Consider the following 27342-nt stretch of genomic DNA (forward strand, 5'->3'; position numbering starts at 1 on the left):
CAAAGGTTTAAGTTCAAATAGAGCTAATCATTTTAGAATTTTCTGCTTTATGATATTTTGTGATATCACTAATGTTTTGAGAAATTCTAAGTGTTTATACTAGTTTTTCATTGCTACATAAATGTTTTCAAAATTTAACAGGTCAAAGTAACATTAATTATTTGGCACAACTTCTGAGTCAGGAATTCAGGAGGAGCTTGGCTGGGTGCTCCATACTCAGGCTTTATCTGGACTTGTGCTGTTATGACTTGCATTGTTACACGGGATGGTAGTGTTTGGAAGCTTGACTGGACTTCTGGCTCACTCATGTGACCATTTAGCAGGGCATTTCACAAATTTACTGCATAGACTTCTTAGAAATGCACACAATATGGCTTCTCCTAGAGCGAGGATTCACAAAGAGAAAAATCAACACACATCAGTGACCAAGAAATTATAGTGATGTCATGGTTATTGTTCACTTTACTTGATTGATCATATACATGGAATTCAACCCTATACCTTATGCATGGAGAACTACACTGATGAAAGAATACCATAGACATGTGGGTCACTGGGATTGTCTTAAGGCTAGATGGCAGTACTTAAGTACTAAGCTGAGAAGTATTTATTCAGAAAGAATAGTGTTTGCTTGTCCTTGTGAATGAAATTGTTGCTACATAGTTGGCAAAAAGTAATTAAACTTTAAATATGAAATTTGAGAATGTACTACTACTGTGGTTGAGTACTATTCATCTCCAACCACAAGACTAAAGGGCCTTGGCTGTGGTTACACCCCTTGATACATTATAGAAGGAAGGAGATATTATAGAATGAAGTTTTGTTCATTTGCTTTTCTCATTTCTTTAAGATCTGAGTTTGACTTTTCCCTTTGACTCATTCAGATTATTTTGAAGATAAAATGAACAAAGAATCAGAGACAGAAAATTCTTCAGCAGTGGATTCAGAAAACTTTGGAGAAACTACTGATATCTTAAATATGGTAATTATTTCCTGGCTATTTAGATATGAGTTATATGAATTATAATTCTTTGTGAAGTGGTGTGTGTATACTCTTTATCTTATTTTATGTGTAAAAAGCTGACTTTGTTACTATTTAATAGTACATATTAATATTAGTTAGTTTCACTGTGACATTTCCATCCCTACATAAATCAACCTTTGATCATGTGTAGCCTCCCTTTCACTGCCTCACCCTGCTTTAGTTCCTTTCTGCCTGCCCCTGTCTCCTTCACTTAACAGTCTCTGAAGGGACTCTAGCCAGTCTGAGCATGGCAAACATGGCCCTGCCCTTCTCTCCCATTCCCTCTGCCTTACATTCCTAACAATGGTCAGATTACATTCCTAAAGCCAAGGTCTATTCCTTATTTAGCTGTTTCTTCCTTCACAGTCAAAAGTCCCCTTTGGCTACCTTAATTAACCTGCCCAATCAATCATCCTAACACAGCTTTCTCCTAGTACATTTAAAAATTGCCCTTTTCCTGTGTGCCACATGTGTTGCCTGTATTCAGAGTCAGTGTTTTGTCTCCCACAACAAATACCCCTCCTCCCTCTCCCTTGTTCTTTTCCTCTTCTCCCTCATCCTCCTGTCTTTGTCTCTTATTCCTTGTTCTTTGTCTCTCTCAGGCAAATAAATCTCCTTTTTGCTGAGAAAAAAATAATTGCTAATATGTTGCTGATTTATTTCCAAAAAAGGAAAGAAGTCAGTTAATTTCTTCTTGTTATTGAATTGGTGGTTAACTATACTGATAATATTTCTCATATGTATGCCTAGCCTTATACCAAGACAGATGTATTCTTTCAGTGCTCTCATGGTTGTGTTTGCCCATTGTGGGCCATGGAGGAGGAGTATTCTTTCAGTGCTCTCATGGTTGTGTTTGCCCATTGTGGGCCATGGAGGAGGAGTGCTTCTTCCTAGCTTGCTTCCCTGACCTGTTCAGCCTGCTTTTTTTTGTAGAACCCAGGATCAGTAGCCACAATGGGCTGGGCCCGCCCACATCAATTATTAATTGAGAAAATGCCCTACAGGCTTGCTTATAGTCTGATCTTATGGGGGAATTTTCTTAATTGGGGTTCCCTTCTCTCAGATGACTTTAGCTATGTCAAGTTGATGTGAAACTAGCCAACATACTAGGTGTGGTAATTTTGGTTAGCAATTATTTTTTCTATTAATGCAATGAAATATATTATCATTCCATTCTCCCTAGTCTTTAGGTCTTGCTGATAAATTTTATCTTATTCTAATTGATTTGCCTTTAAATATAACTGAGTGCCTCTCTCATAGCTTGTTTTTTGTTGGTTGATTATGAGGTGGGGGTCTCATTCTGTAGCCATTTTGTCTGAGAATTCACTCTGTAGTTCAGGTTGGCCTTGAACTTATGTTCAAGTATGTTTTTATGTTGACATCTACAAATTTGTTGGAGTGGCTGTGTCTTACACTAGTATGTAAGATCCTCCTTAGTAAGCACACCTTTCCCTTTCCGTATGATATAACTTGAGGTCTCAGTTTGTTGTTAGTGTTGATTTCAATTGCAATTGAACTTCCTAGTATAAAGTGCTTGTAGGATATTTGGCAGTGATCAGTCTTTGACCTAATGTGTGTACAGTGGCAGTCTGGTAAACCCACTCTCCTTATAGTCACACAATGCTATCCAGCAGAATCTTACACAGCTCTCCTCTAGCTTCTGACAGTTGGGTTCTAATGATTTCTTATTTCAAGGAAAGCTCTTTCCTTTCTACCCAATATTGTATTCTCATTCTCCACTGCACAGAATTCTCAGGGAGCATTATGTCAGTATGTCTTCTTCCTGGTCAACCTGACTCTAGGCTAATACCAACTGAGCTAGTGCAATATTGCCTGACAACTGTTATGCAGGCATGAACAAACATGTGTTCATTACATAAAGGGAACTAACAACAGATCAAAGTACCAGTACTACCAATGTCCCACTTGGTGGCCCAATGAGTTTATTGTGGGTTACTTACAGTAATGTGGGTGAGGGGTTAAGTACAAGTGCATAGATGACTGCTAGGTCATCTTTGAAAATGCTATTTCTGAAAATCCCATCTCTGTGTGTGTGTGTGTGTGTGTGTGTGTGTGTGTGTGTGTGTGTGTGTGATGCTGCCCAACACATTGCCTCTCTGGAACTCCCGTGATAACTTGAAGGTAGCTCAGCAGGCCAGAGATCTTCCTGTCACCAGTAGACCTTTCTGCTTATGGAACCTGGAAGGAGGGACTGGGGGAAATCTCACAAGTTTCACTGAGTGTTTGAGACTTGTGATTTGTTTCCTTGCTAATTCTTATTGACCTTCTCTTCAACATGTAACACTTTGATTGGAAGGAAATTGCTACACAACATGGTGCAAAGATAGGAAAATATAGGAGGCTTTAATACCCAGAGCCGTTGATCTTGGTAAAACCATCACAAGATGACTCTCCAGTTACAGCACCTGACAATAATCTCCAGAAAGAGCTTTCTGTCCTGATTTTAAGTCTCTTGTCTATCTAGACTGTGTGTCTCCCCCAGCTCATGAGTGTGAGTTTTTATAGTTCTGAACCTGAGTGATGAATAGTAATTAGTGCCACAGCTGAAAGGAAGCCAAATATAAGCTCATAGGCTCAGAAAAACACATAGCTCCTTGTTTTCTGTCTTGCATTGACTCCTGACTGAAAAGAGAAAGATGACATGAAAGTAGCAAGAGGACCCTTTGGGGGCAGGGCCAATGGCCTGAGAAGGTGGTAGAGGGATGCGTGCCTGAAGCACACACTGTGCATGCATGGGAATGCCGTGAGACATAGTATTGTGTTTGATTAGGAAATGATTTTATCTTTTTACATTTAGGCCTATAAAGAGTAAAACCAGAAATCTGTTAGCTCATGCCAGGCCTTTCCAAATCCTTAAGTTCCAAAGTCGGGTCCAGTGGAATTTGCCGGGGCATTTTCTTTCCCTGTTACCTTCCCAGGGTGCAGGGGGGGTGGCAGCCAACTACCATGTGAGTGGTCTTTGGGACACCTCTTTCCTCACTCTTCTATTCCTAAACTCCATCCATCTCTAAGAGTCTGTCACTGCAGTATCACATTCTGCCACTTGCTTTTCTTTATCCTACTAAAGAACTAGGAAAGGCTCCTTTTTTGCTTCTAGTGTGGAAAAGCTGAAAGGCACTGGCTTGCTTTAAGCTATATCTTGCATATTAAGTTTATTTGTGAGGTTCTAAGTAGCTTTTCTCTCCTAATATCAATAGTATGGCAGTGTGGATAAATTGTATTAATGCCTGGGTTTCTTTACATTCATTATTCATTTGTAGTTTTCCATTTATCTAGAAGATAATATTTTTATTTATTTCAGACACATATGATGACCACAAGTTCCAATGAGAAACCATTAGATTTTTCACCAATTCAAAAACAACAGGTACAACACATAGTTGTTATTGTTATTTTTATTATTATTATATTAGTATTGTTGTGGGTAAGAATTGTTTTATTTCCTTGCAAACTTTTTGGAAAGAAGACAAAAAAGGTAATCATTCACTTATATTGAAATTTAAAAGAAAAGATTGTAACTTGGATGACTCCTATTTGGTTTCTTTTATTGGTAGCTATTTCCTCATAGAATTTGTTCTTCCAGTTATTTACCTACCCCATGATGATGATTCTTTCAACTGAGCAATAAATAATCATTTTAGCTCTTGCTTTGGGGGGGGAGGTTAGTATTTATCAGAATGGACCTCTGAATTTGGTTGTGAATAACTTTGCCTGAGTCACTATGCTGACTTATCTGGATAATCACATGTTGCTAGCTCTAAAATTTTATGGGTTTTTTTTTTAGTGTTAACTAGTTGATAATAATTTTGTAATAAGGAAGGATTAGCATAAAACAGGATTAAAATGAAAGTAAGGGTAAGAAAGAGATTTTAATAACAATGTTAGTAGCAAAATCAGTCTCTGGTTTCCACAACCAGACATGGAATGACATAAATGAAGAAATGTTCTGGAATCTTTTTGCTTTTCCTGACTTTTTGCTTTTAATGACTTTAGAGTCCAGTGAAACAAAATATATGAGGTGTTTGGTAGTTACTAAAAAAAGCAGTTGACTTCGACATTGGAAATCATATAATTTCTGTTTTCTACTACCTTTGCTAACTTGTTCGTTTAAAAATTCTTAAAGACAGATCCCACAAAATGCAGGAAGATCATGCTTAACTATAAAAATGCATAGCCAGCCCTCCAAAAGTGAGAGGCACCGTGAGGAACAGCATGCCTTTCAACATGAGCAAGCTGTTCTCTTGACATGGTTGGAAAAGCTCAGAGAGCACTCACTGCCTTGGTGGCCTACTCCGCCTCAAGCAGGGTTTTCCTTTCTAGTAAATGCTGGAAGAGGAAAGGAACACACATTTAGAAATAAGACTGACTCCCTTAGGATTATAAGAATAACTTAAAAATTAAAAAGTTTCTAGCAACAGTAGAAATGGAAATCCCTTTACAAAGACTGATATATTGTCCATATTTCAAATTCTGCTTTTATATTAGATGCTATCAGGCCTAGTTTAGTGAGTAAAAAAGATTGTATTTGTTATACTGTTTCTGAATATTAGCTCATGAATTCCAAATTCCTGTTTTTAAGAATTTATTTGGCAAATACTAATGAACCAGTAGATGTAGCATGTTTCCTAGTTTGTAAAGTTTGAATTAACGAGCCTTCACCCCATGTGAGCTTGTAGATACAAATATAAAATCTTAGCAGTGATTTATATAAGTATGATGCCTTTGTCAACTAATAATAGTATGATGGTTACTTCAAAAAATTTACAGAATCAAGACACGGTTGATAAAGTGATGGAAAATACACCATGCACTGAAAATGAGGATAGTTATGAATATGAAGAGATGTCAAAAATAAAAGAAGTGACAGTGTACAAACAATATTTAGCAAAAGGGATCTTCATGATACGACCACCTGAGATTCTGGGAACGTTTTCAGATGAGGAAGTGGGTAATGCCTTAGACCAGGCAGAGCCACAGGTCCTTGCTGATGTAAAGGGCTTACAAAGCAAGCAAATAGGAAAGGAAAGTGATGAAGAAATACTCTCTGCGAAGAAAACTGAGGTGACGGAAATGACAGATGAGAAACAGATTAGAGAAAGTGAAGAGAACTCAAAATCAGATTCATTTTTTGATGACTTACCAGATAAAGACATAAATTCTGAAAGTGAAGACAATAAAGATAATGCTGAGGAAGGGAAAAGCAGTGAGCAGAATATGATCTTTGACAGTGAAACAGAACTGGTAGAAGAAGCAGACAGTTACATGGACTGTGAAAGACACAGTGAGCAAGACAGTGCTGAGGAGTTGGAGCAGCACAAGCTGGTAGAATCTAGTAGCGAAGAGAAAGATGACGATGAAGTGGAGACCGAGCACTTCTTATGGTACAGCAGGAAGTGTGCTGAGCAAGCAACTGAGAATGAATTCAGAGCAACCAGATTTCTTCCCAAATTCGATATTAAGCATGACCACTTGTCAGGGATACCAGAGGAGCAGGAAGGACCAGAGGACTCAGAAGGAGATGGAGTAGAGGAGCAAGTGATACAGGCACAAGAGGAAAATATGGAATTGGAAGGGGACAAAAAGGAGGCAGAAGCAGAAGTCCTGTCAGAGGTCATTACAGAAAAAGAGGTGAGTGACAGTGAAGGAGAGTCAGGGGCAGAGAGAGAGGAAGGATATGAGGGTGAAAGGGATCAGATCTATGAGAAGGGGAGGTTAAGAGCAGAGCAGTGGCTAAGGGTACAGGGAAAACAAGAGAGGAAGAAAGGTAAGAGTAAAAGAGAAAGGCGCATCCTAGATAAAGAAGAGAGAGAAGAGGACGAAGGATGGGAGAGAGATGAGGGAGGAGAGACAATGGAGAGGGATGGAGGAATCCAAGAGAAAAAGCAAAAGATGGAAGAAAGAGAAGCAGGGGAGGAAGGGAGTCAAGAAGAGGAAGGGGAGGAAGGAGAGCCAGAAGAGGAGGGAGAAGAAGAAGAAGGCGAGGAAGAGGAAGAAGGCTCATCAGAGGAGCAAAGTAGGGAGGATGAAGGAGATAGACAAGAGAAAGGAGGGAGAAGGGAGGGGAAACGAAGGCAAGATGAGAGAGAAGGGTGGAAGGAAGGAGAGGGGCAAGAAGAACTGGAGGAGGAAATAGAGGAAGGCAAAGAAGAAGAGAAGGAAGGAGAGCAAGAGGGGGAGGGAGAGGAAGAGGGGCAGGGAGAGGAAGAGGAGGAGGGAGAGGAAGAGGGGGAGGGAGAGGAAGAGGGGGAGGGAGAGGAAGAGGGGCAGGGAGAGGAAGAGGGGGAGGGAGAAGAAGAGGGAGAGGGAGAGGAAGAGGGGCAGGGAGAGGAAGAGGGGGAGGGAGAGGAAGAGGGGCAGGGAGAGGAAGAGGGGGAGGGAGAGGAAGAGGGGGAGGGAGAGGAAGAGGGGGAGGGAGAGGAAGAGGGGGAGGGAGAAGGGGAGGGAGAGGAAGAGGGGGAGGGAGAGGAAGAAGGGGAGGGAGAGGAAGAGGGGGAGGGAGAGGAGGAAGGGGAGGGAGAGGAAGAGGGGGAGGGAGAGGAAGAGGGGGAGGGAGAGGAAGAAGGGGAGGGAGAGGAAGAGGGGGAGGGAGAGGAAGAGGAAGAGGGGGAGGGAGAGGAAGAGGGAGAGGGAGAGGAAGAGGGGGAAGAAGAGGGAGAAGAGGCAGAGGTGGAAGAAGAAGGGGCAGATGATGAAGGAGAGGAGCTAGATGAGACTGGAAAGGAGCTAGAAAAGGAGGGAGAAGGTACAGAGGAAGAAGATGAGGAAGAGGGACAAGACGGGAAGCAAAGAGAAAGTTGTGAGGAAGATGAAGCATATGACAGGGAAGAAGAGAAATACAAGGAGGCAATTGGAAAAGTGGCTGATAATGAAAGTCGGGAAGACAGAAAACAATCCCCAAAAGTGAGTAAAATAAATGGGTCTATGAAATATGGCAGACATGGCACATACTCAGAAAAGTCTATTACTAACCCAGGGAGAAGGCTGAAGGAACAGCCGCCTAAAATGCCAGTGGAGTCTAAAAAAGTTTTAGAGAATGGACTCCCAGGTTCCAAAGAATTCTGGAATGATGTTTTACCACTTTATTTAGAATTGAAGTAACAGACCCAATTTAACCTGATTATGACCAGGGAAGTCATTTGCATGCCTTATGCATAATAGGTATACTCATTACATTTTATTAAACTGTTCTGTTACTATGGTACTTTTACATGTGGTTGAAAAACAGACAACTGATGACATGTGCTAAGGCAAAGGCAACAGAAGACAGTGTTAAATCTTGAATCCTTCTAAACTCATAGCTTGTGTTCTGCCCCCAAATTACTAATCCATAATTAAAATATTATTAAAAGGCATTTTGCTATAGTTAACATTGTATATTCCTCATTAATGTCAGGTTTACATGCTTGAAGCCTACTATAAGTTATATATATATATATATATATATATATAATCTAGTCTGTTTAAAACAGTACAGATGTTTAAGGGCTATCAAAACTTGTGATTTTTAATAAAAATTTTAGTATCCCTTTTCAGTCTCTATAACCTAAAATATTTTTGTAGGAAGTGATGATAATTTAAAACTAAGGTAGAAAATTCATATTTTAAGAAGTGATATTTGTTCCTTTTCTTGTATCCTTTGATAGAAATCCATAACGTGATAGCTATGTTCAGGTTTTAGAGACTTAATGATGTGATCTCTTATGACTGCTGCCTAGGCACATGACAGAATAGCTTATGAAATGAATAACTTAAACACATAATGTAGGGACGCATAGAAGTGCAAATATTCCAAGAAATAAAATTAAGCACCTACACTCATTTGTCTGCTCTTAAAAGTGATAATTTCAATGTCTCCTATCTTGTGTAATTTGAAATTTCTGAACTCAAGCGATTTCTCTGTACTAACTCTGCCATCAGAGTTCCTGTTCTCATTGTGTGTTATGCCTCAGTGGATTCTCACTGACTTCTGTAATTCTCTGTCTGTTGCTTATCAGAATGTTTCAAGTAAAATAAAGATTAAAGTTATACACTCAGTATTGTTTGTGGAGGAAAACACTGTCTAAATTAGATACTAAATTTCTAAAAGTCACGTTTGATTAGATCTGTATAATGTAGCTGTTTTGGTTGTGTATTCTTACCTTTTTTGTCCAAACTGATTTTCTTTCTCAGCCTGTTCCATACCTTTGTTGTAAATGTTATGTGTTTGCACCCCATACATTTGATTCTCTGTAAGAAGGGGCATGAGACAGAGGAATCAAATGAAGTAGCATTTCCTTAGAGCAGTCTGTAAATTAGAACCTGCATCAAAGACAGCAGGTAGTGTCCCTGAATAATGGACTACACTGATTTGACACTGCAGTCCTTGGCCAAATTGACCACATTTACCGCTTGTAGAGTAGAAGGTGATCATTTAAGAATAGTTTTGACATGATTAAATAAAAAGGGATGGCAGGCATGAAGTTGATAAAGGAAATTCTTAAGAGAATTTCAGGGAGATAAGCTAAACTTACAGTTGTATCAAAGGTGGGGGGCGGGGGAGTATTGGTTTTCCACGAAGAGAATAGACCGGGAGTACTGAAGTTAGGTTCTAAAAGTACATCTGCTTCACTGTTTGAACTAAGAGAGATAGCCACTTTTAAGCAGCATTTCTGACCAGTTTCATTACATTTCCTGCTCCAAAATGTGTGGTGTCCTTTAGAAGTAATAGTTCCCACAAGGTACAGTTAAAAGAGCTTTTATGTAGGCATTTTGCCTCCAGGGCCATACTGACAACTTGTGCTTTCAAGCTATTATGAAGTTACACCAGCTTCTTTGTCTTTGTAAATGTCTGTTTTGGTGTGTGTTTGTTTTTTCTAGAAACGTAATTAGGATGTGAGGCCTAAGGAATTCCACAGGACCAGCATTGTTAGAGCTTTGTCACACCGTAATTCCTGATATTCCTATTCCTTAGTTTAAAACAGAAGCATTAAGTGTAAGTCACAAGAATCACCTAGTCTTCAAGCAGTGACATGGAAGTGAGCAGTAGCCCTAAACAAAGCATGCTAACTTTCTGTGCCCAGTGTTCAGCTAACACTTAGTAAATCACACGTTGTGGCAGGCCCGATACATTCTAAAGTTTATGGCTAGGAGTTTGTTGGTGGTTAGTGATACATTGAGACTGAGTATAAAAGAACACAAACTTCCATAAGTAGAGGTTATTATTATATTTGTATAAATCTCCTCCTTAGAGAATCAGAAACGTGAGTGAAGAATAAGACCCCTTGGCCCCTCCTGACTTGGCAGCTGGTCACGTAGCTCAGTAGCTAGTTCCTACTTGTTTGTTTTTGAGACAGGGTCTTTCATAGCCTGGGCTTGCTTAGAAAGTATTTGCCTGACTATGTGGCCAAGGATGGCCTTGACTTCTGAGCTTGCTGTTACTACCTCTCCCGGCTGGGATTACACGCATGGTAAATCTGCTAGTTGTTCAAGTGCTTGCTTTAGTTCACTGATCATTACTGGGGTAAATGTGAGGCGTTACCCCTGTAGAATCCCTTGAGTTACAGTTCCCTAATGTGGACTCTGTCAGAAAGGGACTTTCAGGTAAGCTGCAAAGACTCTGCAGAGCATCTATGGCTGTTCAACAACAGCCCTCGAGGTGAGTAACACTAAAGTGTGTTTTGATTGATAGTGAATAGAGATCAGCTTACAGTGTGTGTGCTCTTTCCATCCAATGCATCAGTCAAGGAAGGCATTGGCATCTTTTTCTTCATTCTTTTCATTGTGAAAATCCAATGTTCTATGTGATGATTAGTTCCTAACATATAGCTTAATAGCTGGTATATATTATTGAATCAAGTATTACCTTAAAAAGGAAGCCAGGTATTAATCCACCTCCAATGGCTCACTTTTCTCTGTCTTAACTGTCAGGAGGACTAAAAATATTTCTCCAAAGAACACTTGGAAACCCCAAAATACTCTTTCTTTTCATCACTTTTTCTTGTTAATTATATGTATAACTTAACAGTGCTGTTCGCTTTTCTACTCCTGTTTCTTTAGCCAAAGCTGCATTAAGATGGAAATTAAGCTTCAAAATAAATTTCTACTTTGCTTTTCAAAAACAGTCTAATTAGAATAGATAGATAGGCAAAACATAAGACATGGCCTCTTGTTTCAGAGGACTCTGTAAGCCAACAGGAAATCCTAATAATTTAAGTAGCAATCCTAATAATTTCCCAGTAAATTAGTGCAGTAGAGTATGTTAGCAGAGTAACTTCAGTTCCTATATGAAAGGATTGAAAATGAACTTGCCACCAGTGAGTAGGGAAACTTTAAAATGAATCTTGTTAAGTAAAACTTAACGAGCAAAGGACTTTATATACTCATACAAGATGTTACCGGGAAAAGAATACATTGACTGCACTTGAGGTCTTGTAAGGTTATTCTGGTGGCAATATGAAGAATGATTTGAAGCAGGCAAGAATAAAGTCAGGAATGGCAGTGAGGACCTAGTTATAGTAGACCAGGTAAAGAATGAACTGGACATGGGATGAAGACATGGGGATATAGGACAAAGATGTGGTTGGGAGGGAAGGGGAAAGTGAAACCTTTCTTTTGACCTAGAAAACTGAGTAGAAACAGTGCTGTTCACAGTGACTGCAAATCAGGGCATAGGAGCAATCCAAGGAGACTGTTCTGTATTTGCTAGCTTCCAGTGGTCTCTAGGAGACGGTCAGTGTGGGGACCAGCATATGTGTCTGGAGCTCAGTAGAGGTCACTGGGGATCAGTAGCTTGTCCATGTACTTAGCTGGATCTAGTGAAAGCATCCCTTCTGTGAATGGAACTGTTCAGGCAGGATCCGGGGGAAATATCAGTGAGTGCTTTGGTTCTCAACGTGTGGGTTATAACCTCTTTGGTGTGGGGGGGTCACATATCAGCTATCTTGTATATCCAATATTTACATTATGATTCACAACAGTAGCAAAATTGGATCATAAAATAGCAATGAAACAATTTTATGGCTGGGATGCCACCATATCATGAGGAACTGTGTTGAAGGGTCTCAACATTACTCTGGGTTAGAGTAAGAGAATAGTAATAAAGTTGAGGAATAAAACTTAGAGAAAATATGGGGGGCATATTCTAGGAAAGGAGAAAATGCTACTACCCAAGCAAAGAAGGGGTTTCAAGAAGGAAGAATTGATGGCAGCAAAGGAGCTTCTTGGGGTGTCCTGATGGAAGCCTAGCAACACTGACAGCACAAAAGGCAACAGAGCTCCAAGGAGTCTTCCTTGCACAGAACCAGGATCTCAGCTACATTTGCACTCTGAAAAGTACCAAACAACTGCCTGCATGGTTCGCAGATTAGGGAGGGAGACGTACAATGCAGAGACTTGCATACTTTGGATAAAACTTACTGAGTGATTCATACGAACAGTGGCACATGAGACCAGGATATTCTTGCTGGGAATTTAGGAAATAGAATTATCTTCAATGTTTGAAACATCAGTGCGTAGGGGAACCGTGGCTCTTAAAATCTCCAAAATGCTTGGACAGATTTAGGGAAGACCAGAGCCCTTGTAGTCCAACAATCCTGAACTCAGACCCCAGTCCTCCACTGAATACCCTTGTAGATGCTGGAAAAGAGCTTTAATTTAAGCATTTAAAGCACAGAGAAATTGATCCCATGCATATGGTTAGCCTAAAATGTATCCTTACAAAAACAAAATAGATTGTCCAAGGAAAAACAATGAGGATGGTATAGAATAAATGTAAAACTGAGAATAAAATGCCTACAACCCCAGTGTACAGTTCCCTGAATATTGCATTCACATTTGTAGTCTTGCTTCTCAAACTGGAATGTATACAGTAGTTACAGCAAAGGGATAGGAATGAAATACAAAATCATGTATAGAAAGGAAGAAGACTTTTTAAATAAAGTGGTATCATAAGATAAGAATGCAGAGATCACACTGGCAGCTTGAAGGCATACACTGGCCTGTAGACCTTATTTTTGCTTTCTGTGTAAATTATTTCTTTTAATTCAAATTGTTTGTCAGTATTTAAATATAAACAGAATATCATACGCATATATATGCATAAGTTGGATCAATTTTTCTGTGCTTTAAACATTAAAAGTATATATGTATATATATTATATTTTTTCAAATACAATATTATAAAGCAGGCCAAATTATTTTTAAAACAAAGCCCTATAGATCAACTGAGTTAAAAATAGTTAATCAATTAAAATAAATATTTAGTTTGTACTGTTTCCAGCAACAATGACATGTTACTGATGCTTGTGGTGAGAACACATCTTATTAAATACTGGCATGAATGGAAAGCCATAGGAACTCTTTTTTCATTAAAATACAGAATTTAATGTAAGCAATTAGATACTTTTCTTCAAGATCTCATTTGTTACATTATGCATCATATCACCCAATGGTGAGTTTAAAAAATTGAACCTATAATTTCATTTAAAAAAATTCTTTAGATACACTCCAAAAAGTCTACTTGTGCTAGCATATTAAAAGCTTTAAAAGAAACTCCATAACTTTGCCTAAAATGTTTAAAAAATTTGTATAGACTTGAGTGGGGGTTGGTTTTAAGATTTTAATAGTCACATTTTTCTCTTCCCCTTCCTTCTCCTAGACCCTCCCATATACTACTCGTTGCCCCCTTTCAATATCATGGCTTCCTTTTTCATTAACTGTTATTATATGCATATATGTATGTGTATATATACATATACATACACATACACATATGTATTTCTAAATATAACCAAACCCAGTCTATCTAATGTTAACTTATATTTATGATGTCAGGGCTGACCATCTGGTATTGCATAATCAATTACTGTACACTTCCATTGGAAAGACTCTTTCTTCCACTTTAAGCATACCTCAAGTTCTTTGTGTAGGGTTGAGTCCTTGGGAGCTTTTCCCTGCCCTCTTTGGCATGTCTACTGGTGTCTTTGTCTAGATCATGTTTAGGTTGTCATGTTGGTGAGACTTTGTGGGTGTCACTTCTCCTACTACTAAGTGAGACAGTCTCAAAGCAACCTCCCTGATGCTTGCTCTGAGGGTTTTTTAATCCTCCTTTCCAAAATGTTCCCTGAGCCTTAGGTGTGAGAGTGTATTCCATATGTTTCAGTTGGAACTGGACTCCACAACCCTGGATTTTGATTGCTTGTATTTCTTTTTTATAATTGTCTCCATCTGTTGCAAAACGAAGTTTACTTGATAAATGGTGAGGACTACACTTATCTGTGGGTATGTCTATATTGTTATACCAAGACAAATGTCTATATTGTTATTAGTTATGTTAGTTTATTAAAGTAGTGGTTATTTGTTCTCCAGTATCCATGACTTCACTAGCACTGAGTAGTTAGCTAAGTGTTCAGTACCAGGCATTGTTTCCTTCCTGTTGAACAGGTCTTAAGTCCTATTAGAAAGCTATTTCTTATTGCCAAGGTATGCATGCCACTATAGCACCCTTGGGATGTGGTGCCATGCTGATCATTGTTGTGGTTCATAGGCATCATAGCTGGGTAGGAATATTGGTTTTCCTCTTTTGGAAGTTTGCATGGTGCCTTCTGGTACTATGGAAGCGCAAATTCATGGAGGGGACATTCAAGTCAGTTCCATCGCTGAGGCCTCTATGCCTTGTTTCTGAAGTGCATACATAGTGTCTTCAGCAATGGTGACTTAAACCTTTTACCTCTGGGAGGCAACCAGAAGGAATAGCAAGAACCTCAAAGTTTGGGGAATCTCTTGGACATCTGTGACCAACAACTCAAAGGAGGGCTTTTCCTATCTGGTACTGGGATTCTTGTTAGTCTTTGACTCTCAGAGGGACATTTCTAGCCCAAATGAGAAGTTTACATTTAATCCATATATGTATATTTATATACAGAATTGCATGTATTGTAGATTCTTTTAGATAGTTTGACTTTTTCCAGTTAATTAACCTCCTCGCTCCTTATGTATTTACCTCCCTAATAAGCCTTCTCTTGGAAGGTCTCAACATCATTGAGCACTAAATTCTTGTGTTCCCCTGGCCTTAAGCTTTAGCCACGGGTTCCCTGTCTTCAACAGTCATTGTGGTCCGATGGCTGTTTCTGGTAGGCACAGGATAGCCTTCTCCTTGCCTCTCCTAGCAACCAGGGTATTATTCTTGAATAAGGATTTTGGAGATGAAGGTAGACAAAGTGAGTGGGTCCTTTGCCAAACTGAACCATTACAAGGAACACTGATGTCCCTGCTAATATATGCAAAGTATGTGTTGAGTCAAACCAAAGACTAGAGCTCACTGTGCTGTGTGACCAATGAAATGATGGTCCTGTTGCATTTCTCAGGCCCATTCACTTCACCATAGTCCAAACACATAGTTGATCGTTCCAGGCTATCATTTTAAGAATGTACTGAAACTTTACCTTTTCTTTTTTATAAAATACCAGTATTCTGCCAATATCTCCTAAATTATCTCAGTTTTAAAGGTAAGTGTTTTCTGTGGTTTACAGTAGTTATCCAGATGTATTTTGCAATTTTAACTGGGCTTAAGTTCAAAGTGCTACAGTTAAAGTCTTTTAGTAAAAAAATACCATATTTAATAGCATTGTGCTCTTTATCTTTTTTCTGGGTTATAAATAGTTATACTTTCCCTCACGATGAACTGTAAAGTTTGGGGGAGAACTCTAAATCCCTGTTTTAGAAAATGGACACAACGCATAGACATAATTATATAGTGTGCACATTCACTGAGATCATATAAGTTGCAAGAGCAACTTATATCTATTGAATTTTTAAAAAGAACACATCTGTTCATTAAACAGAGAAAATCTTTTGTGATCCCTTTTGTCATAGGCTCCTCAACTTTCAGAAACTGTGAAACCAGAAGAAGGGGGCATGGATGAGCAAACTAGTGTCCTGAATGTAGAAGAGGCTGTAGAAGACGAAAGGAAGGAAGAAAAGAAGGAGATCGTAGAAGGAAGTACACCTGAAGATAGCCTCCCTGAAACAGAAGGCTCAGAAACTGTCGATACTGCTGATGAGAAGCTAGCTGAAGTCCTTAAAGAGGTATGACGACAAGGTTATGTCCTGAGGTGCCACCTGAGAAGAAAGGGAGGGTACATCGTAGCTTCCTATGGGAGCAGATACATCTATGTATCACTTTATCATAAGGTGAAAGGATTTTGGTCTAGTCTAGGAATTAAGCAAGCCTTGTTATCTAGCACACTTGCCACACTGCTTGGTGGTATTTTATTCCTATATGAGTAGAAATGGCTCCAGGTAGTATACTCTTGGGAAATGAACCAGAAAGCTAGATATCTGTCTTTAAAATGCTTCAGATTGAAAGTTGGAAACCTAGTGCTAGTGACAGAGATGATGTGTTATATGCATACATTCACACATACATACATGTAAATGCATACAGCCACAGCAGTATTTGAGTTCAGCATGTTTGCCATGGATGTGGCCACGACTCTGCCAACAGTGCTCTAGATGAGAGGCCTGGAATGCTGAAACCCAAATGGAATGGGCTTGGCTCAGTTTCACCTTCCAGAATACTTGCACAAAACACTTGAGTTAGACATGGTTTCTAGCTAATGAAACACTCTCATTCCTGCTCTAGAAAAGACTCTGTTTTTGAAAATCACTCTCTTTCTCCAAGCCTAAATAACTACCAAATCATAGCAGACATTGTATTTGAATGTGTAGTGCCTGTATTAAGGATATGTTCAAACTATGTGCTTGTTTTTTTTTTTTTTTTTTTGGTTTTTTTTTTTGGTTTTTTCGAGACAGGGTTTCTCTGTATAGCCCTGGCTGTCCTGGAACTCACTTGGTAGACCAGGCTGGCCTCGAACTCAGAAATCCGCCTGCCTCTGCCTCCCAGAGTGCTGAGATTACAGGCGTGCGCCACCACCGCCCGGCTTGCTTGTCATTTTTAATTTAAGAGATGATTGTCATGTAGAGGTCAGGTTTTCTTGGTTTCTGTTTTTTTCAAAATTTTTTTCTTTCTCTGAGGAAAAAAATTGTACTGGCACTTACTGTTTTCTTATAGAAAAAAATATCCTATTTGTGGAAATTTTTATTAACTCCAGGTTTTGGTGGCCAGTAAAATGTCTTAACATAGAAAACATTAAATACCCGTTTCCTGTTATAAATTTTTTGAGAGAAATTGTTTGCCATTCCCCAGTCATCTTATAGATGGCATACAGTTTTGCAACTTATAGATGCATACTGTATGCTTATGGAAGCATACAGTTTTCACAAGTACATACAACTTGTTTTCATCGTATTGTTTAAGACAAGGTCTCCCTATATAGACCCAGCCATCATCAAAATTGTTATGTAGACTAGTACACTGGCCCTGAGTCATGGAAACTCCCTGCTTTTCCTTCCTGGGACTTACAGGCATGTGCCACTGTGCCTGGTTTCTGGTCACTGAGAACATTAAGAATCACTGAGCACCTGAGGTCTCCCATTGCACAGAAGCCTGGCAAAGAGAATTATCACATGCCTATGTCATTAATTAGATGCAGGCTCTAGAACCAAGCTTTGAAACCAAAACCGGGTTTTTCTAGAAGCACAAATATGGGAAGAAAGTGCTTTTTTGTTTGTGTTTTACCATACTGTTTTTCTATTGGTTATAGGAGGACAGTGCCAGCCTTCTGCAACGGAACCTTCGTGAGTACAATGAAAATCCAAAAGGTATAAGCTCTTTTGATTTCAAAATGGTATTTTGAATTTATTTTACTTTTAATGATGTATATGTCTGTGTCTGTGCTTATGTGCATATGAGTTCAGAAGAGAATACTGTAAATCCTCTTGCTCCAGAGTTCCCAATGGGCTGTCAGTTGTTTGCTGTGGATGGAGAGACCTGAAGCTGAATGCCCAGCAGTATATTCTCTTAACTGCTGCTCCATCTCTCCAGTCCCACAGTCTGCTGAGGAATCATTATTTCATCATCAATCAGATATATGATGTGGTCAAAAATAGTGTTCCAATATTACATTTGTTTTCTATATTCCTATAAAACCTTGAAATAGGGAGATCTATAAGCTAGTTCTGTGAAATGGAGTGGAGGAGAAATGGTGCATGTCATTCTTGTGTTAGAAGTACAAAAAGATAGACTTGCTTGGCCATGGCATTTGAGTGAACATGTGGAGAGAAACTGCCATTTTCTTAAATAAGCGACAATATACATAGAATGAGAGCAATAGGTCACAGGATAATAAGGGGTGAGATTCTTATGTGTATTTTCACAGGACCCTTTAAATAGGCTTATCCAGGTTCGCTTTTACCTTCTCAGCTTCTTCAGATGCACTCTATGCTCTTTAGCTATGGCTACTTATGTGTCACTGGTCAAGGATGTAGGGCTAAATCTACCTCTTCTTCCTTCCTACCGAACCAGTACTGTCTTGGGCCTTTGCCTCAAATCCCAACTTAACCCTTATCAGATAGTAGGGTCTTCTTGGCACAAGTTAATATGATAGAGCTGTCCTGGACCCTCATTTTTTCTTCCAGGACCTGTACATGTGTCTCTCATGTCACTGCAGGTACTGAAAAAGTATCTTAAGCATTTAGTGTAGCAGCAGGTGCCATACAATACAGGGGACTGTGAGTGCACTTTGTTTTAGATGTAAGTCAGCTGTGCTTGTGCTGGAAGCCTTATCCGTTATGTTTTTACATCATCAGTCTATATATGCATTCTACTGTGTTTTCATTAGGAAAAGAAAACTTCGTGGGCTTGGGTTGTAGCCCAGTGGTAGAACACATGCTAACATAGTCAAGACTCTGGGTTTGGTCCCCAGTACCTTAGAAATAAATAAACTATTTCTAGGACTGGATGTCTGACTGGTATGAACACAGAGGAAGAAATAGTTTCCTTGATTTTGTCCTTATAACTTCGACAGAAATGGGAAGTTGTAAGTGATGTAGGCGCCAGGAAATTGGCCTAGTCATTAATGCCCTGCCATGTAACCATGAAGACCTGAATCTGTGTTCCCAGCACCCACATTAAAAAGCTGGCCACACAAAGGATGTTCCAATAATCCTCCTGCTAGGAAGGCAAGAGGGCCTCTCAAACTCTCTGGCCGAATAACATTGCCCAGTCAGTGAGCTCCAGATTCAATGGGAAATCTGTCTCAAAACCTAAGGTGGAGACCATAAAGGAAAACATCCATCATTGCCCTCTTGCCTACACACAAACACACACACACACACACACACACACACACAGAGAGAGAGAGAGAGAGAGAGACAGAGACAGAGACATGGAGAGAGAGAGACAGAGACAGACAGAGACATGGAAAGACAGACAAACAGAGAGACAGAGAGAGACACAAAGACAGAGGAGAAGGGACAGAGGGAGATGGGAAGAGAAAGAAGATCTTTTAAAATAGTTTGTTTTCACGTGTCATCTCTGGCATTTTCTGCTTACTGTTCATAATAGGAAATATTTGGATGGTCATAATCCAAATATTTTTGCATTGGTTAAGTTATCCAGGCATCTTACCATAATTGACTCCATTTGTCAGGAACTGTGTAGTGTGACATTACTTACTTGTCCAGTAGTGAGCTTTTTCTGTATTAACCCACAACTCGGAGTTGATAGTTTCCCTGAAAGCATCGAGAATTTCTTTCTCTTTAGTTAGAATAATATTTTACATGTATCCATTTGTAGGACACATGTATGATCGTGTAAAGAGCAGCTCTTCAGAAATTCTGGGAGGTAATGAACCAACAAGTAAAGACATAAAAAAAGCTAAAAAAGTAAGTGAAGTGAATTTTTCATTTTGGTATTGAGACCAAAGTATTGAATTCACATTCTACTTTTCCTATGCTAGTCCCTTATAGGAGCTGTATAACCCCAAGTATATAAAAGTTTTAAGGTGGTGCTTCATGGTTTTTAATAAGCTAGCTTTCTTCTGTTATCATTTGCCTGGTAGGAGACATTTAACTCCTTATTTTAACATGTATTTTAAATAGGTACATTGTAAATATCCTAGACAGCTGGATTTTGACTTTGAATGTTTTATGTGAATACCTAATTTTCTGGAACTGACCATTGTTCTTATATCTTTTTCTCAAATCATCATAGAATCTTAGAATAAAGTTCTGCTTTGCCATCTCTTCTTTCCCATTTTACAAATTACTGTACCCAATGTTTTAATTTGATTAATGTCATGAACCAAGTCGTTACTTGTTTTTGATAACATATGCTCTGCTCGCCATTACTTTTTACTGTTCAGATGTCCTTTCTGAGCTCTTATTCTCCCCAAAGAAATCCTTTGGAAGTTCTTTTCATAGGTGTCTCTTGGTGGTTCACACCTTGCATTTCAGTTGGCTTGAATATGCTTGAATACATTTCTATTCAGAGTTTTTCACTGATAAATAGTATAGCTACTTGGCTAGTATTGTATCTGTTCTAGTTGTTGCTATTAAGAATATTACTTTAGAAATAGAGTAGAGGTTTACCTTGGTAGACCGGTTGCCTAGTGTGCTTGAGACCTTGGGTTCCCTTCCCAGCACTGTAAAACAAACATTGCTTTCATATTCTTGTTGAGAGCTTTGTAAATTTATATGTGCTTTATTTTTAAATATGTATCTTTAATTTTAAATTAGTTGAAACATATGACCCTTGAATCTGAGAAGTCATTTAATTTATATTTTTAAAATTTGTCATCTACTAGGTATTTGAACATTGTACCTCTGTTTCAGAGTATGACAGAAACATTTCCTTTCTGTTGTTCATGTTTTAATATCAGTTTAATATTTCCTATGTTTCTTGATACTTTGGGTAATTTCCAGGTTTTTATTGATTTTATATTATCTCTTTTGCTGAAACTCTTCTGCTTTTTAGCATACCTTTTGAGCTTTAATTTCAATGATTTTTTTTGCATTTAAAAAGACTTATTTTTATTTTCTATGTGTGAATGTTTTACCTGCATCACATGCGTGCAATGCCCATGGAGGCTAGAAGGGGGCACAGCACCCTGGAACTGGGATTGGCATGGGATCATGAGCGAACAGGTGGGTGCTGGGAACTGAACCCAGGTCCTCTTAAGGAGCAACAAGGGTTCTGAACTGCTGACCCATCTTTCCAGTCCCATTTCTTTTAAAGATTGATTTATTTTTATTTTATATTTTGCCTGCATGTATGTGGTATGTACACCATTTGTGTACAGGTGCCAGAACATGGCACCACAAACTCTGGAACTGGAGTTATAGATTGTTTGTTGCCATGTGGGTGCTGAGAACCAAATTTGGGTCCTCTGTAAGAGCAGTAAATAAATGCTCACCCCACCATCTTTTCAGCCTTTTCCCCCATGCATTTTAAGTGAACTTTTATTATTTTAAAATTGGTATGATTTCTGCTTTAAATAACTTATTTTTCTATCTTTTTACTAATCTATATTTTGCCTTGGCTCACTTACTAATGGTAGTGCTTTGTTTCTATGTATGTTTTAAAATTTGGATTAAATTCATGTTCAACCAGGACATTTGCATGTAAGTCCTCTTAACCCTAGGTCAGCATCAGTCCATCCGTAGAAAATGGTTATTGTTCTCTGTGTTAGATCTGAAATTGCTTATGGTCAATGTGTCTTTTAAGGATTGCCTGTACACACTGGTCTTATGAACTTTAAAGTTAGCTCAACAACATGCTTCTTCTTTATTCAAAAACCAAGTGGCACATGCTATTTAGTTGTCCCCTGATATTTATGTGTGAGCTTACAGAGAGTACATTTTTTAAGGGTTGACTCACTCCAGTTCCCTGCAACTTGCGAACTCAGATTTCTTAAAGGCGCAGGGTTTAGGTTACAAGGTATACATATGTTGTTTTGGTGATCTTTCCTGAAGTATGCTTCATCCTCATTTTAGGGCCCACAGGGATGATCTTTACATTCTTGAGAAATTACTTGCATATTAGAAAGTTACACTTCTAACTTAAATAAGGGGGGCTTGCTGTTCTGTAGTGGAGCAGTTTTTCAAGATGTGTACCCTCCAGTGTAACAAGTCAAGGAATGCTTCCATTTTAATCCATAAGCTCTTTTGCTAGAAGTCATTATAGTTTATGTTGTCTCTATCTTATGGATAAAAGGAGGAGTTGTTGTTGTTGTTAACTCCATTTTGACTTCTGAAACAGTCACATCCTCATGAATTTTTCATTTTCTGTGTTTTTCCTGGGTCTGACATCAGAAGCATTTCTTGTATGATAGCTCATTGAAAGACACTAATTTCTCCCTGGATAAGTCTTTAAAGGCCTTATGAGACCTTTGTTCTAAGATGATGATCTTACCTGCTGTGTCTTACCTGCAGATAGCCCCGTGGGCCATACTCTTCTTAGTATGTTTTCCTTCCCTGACTTCCAAGCTGCTTTCGTTTTCCAGTTTTGTCCTTCCAGACTTCAGTCCTCAGGATGACTTACCACATCTGCCTGACTCTCTCTCACTGCTCCTCAGAAGCTGTTCTTTGGCTCTCTTCAGTGTGTGCCAGGGAGCCAGGGCTGCTTTCATCTGTTATCTGTCCTGCACCTCCCAGGGCTGGCCTCCCACCACAGCCCCTCCATCTCTCCACTGCTGACTCAGCCCCACAAGCCCCACATGGCCTTCATTTGCCAACTGTAGCATTTTTTTTTCAGAATTTCTAATCTCAGGAATGGGAGGGATGTCCTCCTTTTCTAAAGTGCCATGGCAGAAATGATCTGTAGTTGAGGTACACTAGTGGTAACAGAAAAAGTGCCCCCCAAGTGACCAATTCCTCTTACATGTAAATGGTGACAATAAGTGAGTGATTTCCCAGTTTTCATTTGTTCCTCTTACAAGACAAAAAAGTGAAATCTCTATTTTCGCCTGTGAAGAACCATGATGATAAAGGTATTGTTGAAAGCTAGTTTTACTTTATTATGGCCACATTCTTATAAAAGGGATAAAAATCTGTAAGGATGTACATATATGTACATCAAAATGTGATTTAATTTATGCTCATGCCTGTAAAAACATTATATCCCTGCATACTTTATGAATATTTTACTTACTGAATTGAAATCTTTTTGTTTGTGTGTTTTTGCTAGATTTCCTTCTTTAATCGGATGTCATTGACAGGTCAGAAACTGATGCAGAATACTAACGATCCACTCCCAGAGATAAAGCCAATAGGAGATCAAATAGCCTTACAAAGTGATAAGAAAGATGCCAACCAGAACCACATGGGTCAAAATCTTCAGGATACTGCAACACCAAATATGGAGGGAAAGTCCAAATCCTGTACAATACTATAAATGTATGTTTATGTTTCCATGGTCACTGAGCACATTTTTTCTTCATACTTGAAAAATGTTGTGAATTCGGAAGGAAATTCCTTGGTAACACTGTTTAAAAAGATATAAATTAGTATGTTTGGCTTGGTTTAAACAATATGAACAGTTTGATATTTATGCTAATATAACAAGAAGTTTCCAAAGTACATGTACCTCCAACTCTCTTTGAAGTGTTCTGGCCTTAAAACTGTTCAGTGTTGCATAAAACTATATATTTTTATATTTGAAAACCGAATGAAGCTATTTCATAGTTTTGCCAACACAAACTTTGTAATTTCCTAAGACAATGTTCATGATATTACAACACTGGAACAGTTTTGAATATATTTACAACATTTAAAAACAGGTAACATTGTAATGAACTTATTTTAATAAATTATATCTGGTTGGTTCTGCTCTCAAGATGGATAAGTACTTGGAACTATTTATTGATCAATAAGGGGCAACGAGGAGATGGATCATTTGATTCTGTTGCCAAAGATTTGAGCTTGCATCCCAGCACCCACATGGGGCTTACAACTGCCTATAACTCCAATTCCAGGGCTCAGATGCCCTTTTTTAAGTCTCTGCAGGTATGAGGCAGACACAAGGTGCACAGACAGACCTGTAGGCAAAATAATTGAAATAAATAAAAAATAAGCCTAAATATTTTTGAGTTAAAAAGTACAAAATATCTTTATCACTTATCAAAGATATGATAATTTAACTCTGCCACTACAAGAAACCTCATAAACTTGCTCAGTTTAGCTGTCTCTAGCAATGACATGTGCTGCCTCTTGACTTGAAATGCATAGGAATGTGAAAGCTGTTAATCTGTTCTGATAGGAGCACTGCCTCCTTGCTCACACTTTGTCTTTAGAAAGATGAAATATACTTCCTCAATCTTCCCTTGTCAGTGAAACATGTCACTTTTCAGTTGCAGTGACCATTGCCCCATTTAAACAAAGAAAACAACCCCATCATTTTATTTTTACCTAAAGGGTAAAAAAACAAAAATGTTATTCCAAAGTCATATGGTTTTGAAATCTTAAAAAAAGTAGTTTTCTAAATAGATATTACACTTAGTAAGTTTCTTATTTTTATTAAAGGTAAATACACTTTCAAACCTTGCATTGTTGAAGCCTCAGTACCAGGATGATATTGCCAAAGTATGTGAAGCAGAAGCTTCAAGAGCTAAGTGGAAGTCAAACTCAAAAATGATGCTAAAATATGCTGATGGTAGCAGATGGAGTTCTAAGGTGACCCCTAAGAGTAGTCTTGGTGCCACATGCCTTGAGTAATCCCTTCCCTCTGAGTATGGGTGATACCAATGACTATGATAGGGAGTCATTTCCTCGATTGTGTTACCTTAGTCTCCTAGAAAGATTTTACAGGAGTAATGGGAGAACATGTTATACCAGAGAGTGTAGGATAGCCTTGCAGCTCTAATGGCTTGCCATTATGCAACTGTTGGGAACGGAATTATATCCAAAACCAATGAGCCCAGGAGAGGAACACAGTCTGCAGATTAGATCATAGCCCTGGTTGGCATATTGATTCAGTCTTTTAAACTCTGGAGCAGAAGACCCAGTGGAGCAGTGCTCATATGCCTGCCCTTCAAATCTCCCGAAACCATGGGTACATGGAGGGAGTTTTCATCTACAAAATGTATGGTGATTCTCTTTAACACTTTTATAGCAATCTCCCCCCATATCTCTCTGTGTGTGTCTGTCTCTGTGTGTGTCTGTCTGTCTGTCTGTCTGTCTGTGTTTAAACTTAGAAAGGGCTAAACCATAGTCACATACCAAATTTGATCAGTCAAGTTGCTGTCTCTTATCCTCCTCTTCCTCCTCCTTTTCTTCCTCCTCCTTTTCTGTTTTAAGTGAGTACATTGTTTTTGGTAAGAGAAATTAAGTTTATAAGGAAAACATTGAAATAGATTTATCTTGGCTTTAGTGATCACTAATTTGACATTAAATTTGAATAAGGAATTGATAACTTAAAAACTCACTAGAAAAACTATGATTCACCTGTAATAATTTCAGATTTTCAGTGCACACATACATAGTGAGTTCCAGGCCAATCAGGGCTATATAGTGAGAACCTGCTTCCAGAGCAAGCAAACAAACAAAAAAGCAAATGTAGAAGCTTTACTCATAAATTCTCATGAACATGACTGCCCAAATATGAGCTCAACAAAGATAGCACCCATGAGCATGCCAAAGTGCATGGTGTGTGTAAGGAGAGGGGTTAGTCTATGAGGCCTCTGGCCTACACAAAGTATAGGCAACTGACAAAAGCTGGGAGCAGGAGAGGTGGCCTTTCCTAAGGAAGAGCAGACCAATTGATTGATCAGTACTAAAAGATCTTCCCTGAAAATATTCATACAGATTGCACAGGTTATACTTAGGAATGTGTGTATGTATATTCATATACATAAGTGCATGTAATAACAAGTAGTGAAAAAAAGAGGCCATGAATTTGGAGAGTGGGGAAGGGTATATGTAAGAGATTGGGGGAGGAAGGGTAGGAAGAAATTATGATCTGAAAAATTGAATTTTAAAAATCCCGAAAATAAGGAAATGACTTTTAAATGTACTAAAACAACTTCCAAATTAGAATTTTATAGGCAGAGAATTTCCTTCATAAATGTGAATAGAGACATTTCAATACAGAAGGTAAGATTTGTCTATACCAGTTTTACACTAAAGTGTTAATAAATATGCTGTGCTCCTACCACAGTAGCTCTGAATCAGGAGGATTACTCCCCCTTCCCCAGAGGACATATAGCAACATCTGGAGATGTTTTTGGTTGTCACAGTTCAGGGCGGCAGGGGGAGGAAAGATGCTCCTGCAGAACACAGTTCTGTCCAAAACATCAGTAATGCTTACATTTAAAATAACCTGTCCTAGTGAAAACCAGGTAGGTTCACACACACACACACACACAACACATTTAACTAGTTTATCAGAGCTTCCTTCATGATACCCGGAGCCAGAAAGAACCCAATAATCAACAGGGAATGGAAAGTAAAATGCAGCCGCCCTTAGAAGAGGGTACTTCACTAGTAGAGGACTGTCTTGTCTGGCCTCAGTGGACGGGGTGTGCTTGGTCTTGTGGAGACTTGATGTCCCAGAGAAAAGGGATGCTAAAAAGAAGAAAAAGGATGCTAGAGGATTGAGGTGGGGGTGAGTGGGTGTGGGAGTGCCCTCTTAGAACCAAAGGGGAGGGCCCTCCTAGAGTGGGTACTGGGAAGGAGGACAACATTTAAAATGTAAATAAATAAAATAATCAATAAAAAATAAATTAAAAATATTTTAAAAAGACATACACCTTGTTTTAACTAGGCAAAGTTTTGTTGTCACTTCTTTTTTTCTAATTTTTTATTAGATATATTCTTTATTTACATTTCAAATGTCCTCCGCCCCCTGGAAAATCCTGTAACCCATCCCCCATTTCCCTGCTCACCAGTCCACTCACTCCCACTTCCCTGTCCTGGCATTCCCCTATACTGGGGCGTCGAGCCTTTACAGGACCAATGGCCTCTCCTCTCACTGATGTCTGACCAGGCTATCCTCTGCTACATATGTGGCTGGAGCCATGGGTCCCTCCACGTGTACTCTTTGATTGGTGGTTTAGTCCCTGGGAGCTCTGGGAGTACTGGGTAGTTCATATTGTTGTTCCTCTGAAAAGACATACTCTCTTGATATATTCCCTCATTCAAGTAAATCTGAAAAGTATGCTAGGCTAAAGAAACTTGTCTCCACTGGTTACCGGCTATTTCTGTTTCTGGGGCATTATCCTAAATCTAAAACTGCAATAAAACTAGTGCATTGGATTGCATGTTGATTTAAAAAAAATCTATAAAACAAATCTTAGGTACCTCAGCTCAATACATTTAAATCAACTGGATCCAAAGCAATGAGGTAAGAGCCATAAAACTCAAGGAAGTGACAACTATGCCTTGCCTGATTCCAATACAATAGGTCAAATAAAGCCACTTTGGAG

The 27342-nt window shown here is 38.8% G+C and overlaps 1 protein-coding gene across 5 annotated transcripts in view; it reads left to right on the forward strand.

Annotated features, from left to right (window-relative positions):
* Window positions 1–26272, forward strand: part of Rpgr (retinitis pigmentosa GTPase regulator) — a 51344-nt gene extending 25072 nt beyond the window's left edge. Inside the window, exons 12-18 of one of the 5 annotated variants that reach the window (XM_052171158.1) lie at window positions 885–982; window positions 4347–4412; window positions 5813–6673; window positions 15896–16108; window positions 17686–17743; window positions 19719–19807; window positions 23140–23249. In XM_052171158.1, coding sequence (XP_052027118.1) covers window positions 885–982; window positions 4347–4412; window positions 5813–6673; window positions 15896–16108; window positions 17686–17743; window positions 19719–19807; window positions 23140–23151 — 1397 coding nt within the window. In that variant the 3' untranslated portion in view covers window positions 23152–23249. Of the gene's footprint in view, window positions 1–884; window positions 983–4346; window positions 4413–5812; window positions 6674–15895; window positions 16109–17685; window positions 17744–19718; window positions 19808–23108 lie in introns of all 5 variants that reach the window. The other 4 variants (XM_052171156.1, XM_052171157.1, XM_052171159.1 and 1 more) reach the window with 4 other exon arrangements.
* Window positions 26273–27342: the final 1070 nt, after the last annotated feature.

This window comes from Apodemus sylvaticus, chromosome X, assembly GCF_947179515.1.
Source record: "Apodemus sylvaticus chromosome X, mApoSyl1.1, whole genome shotgun sequence".
NCBI classification, from domain to species: domain Eukaryota; kingdom Metazoa; phylum Chordata; class Mammalia; order Rodentia; family Muridae; genus Apodemus; species Apodemus sylvaticus.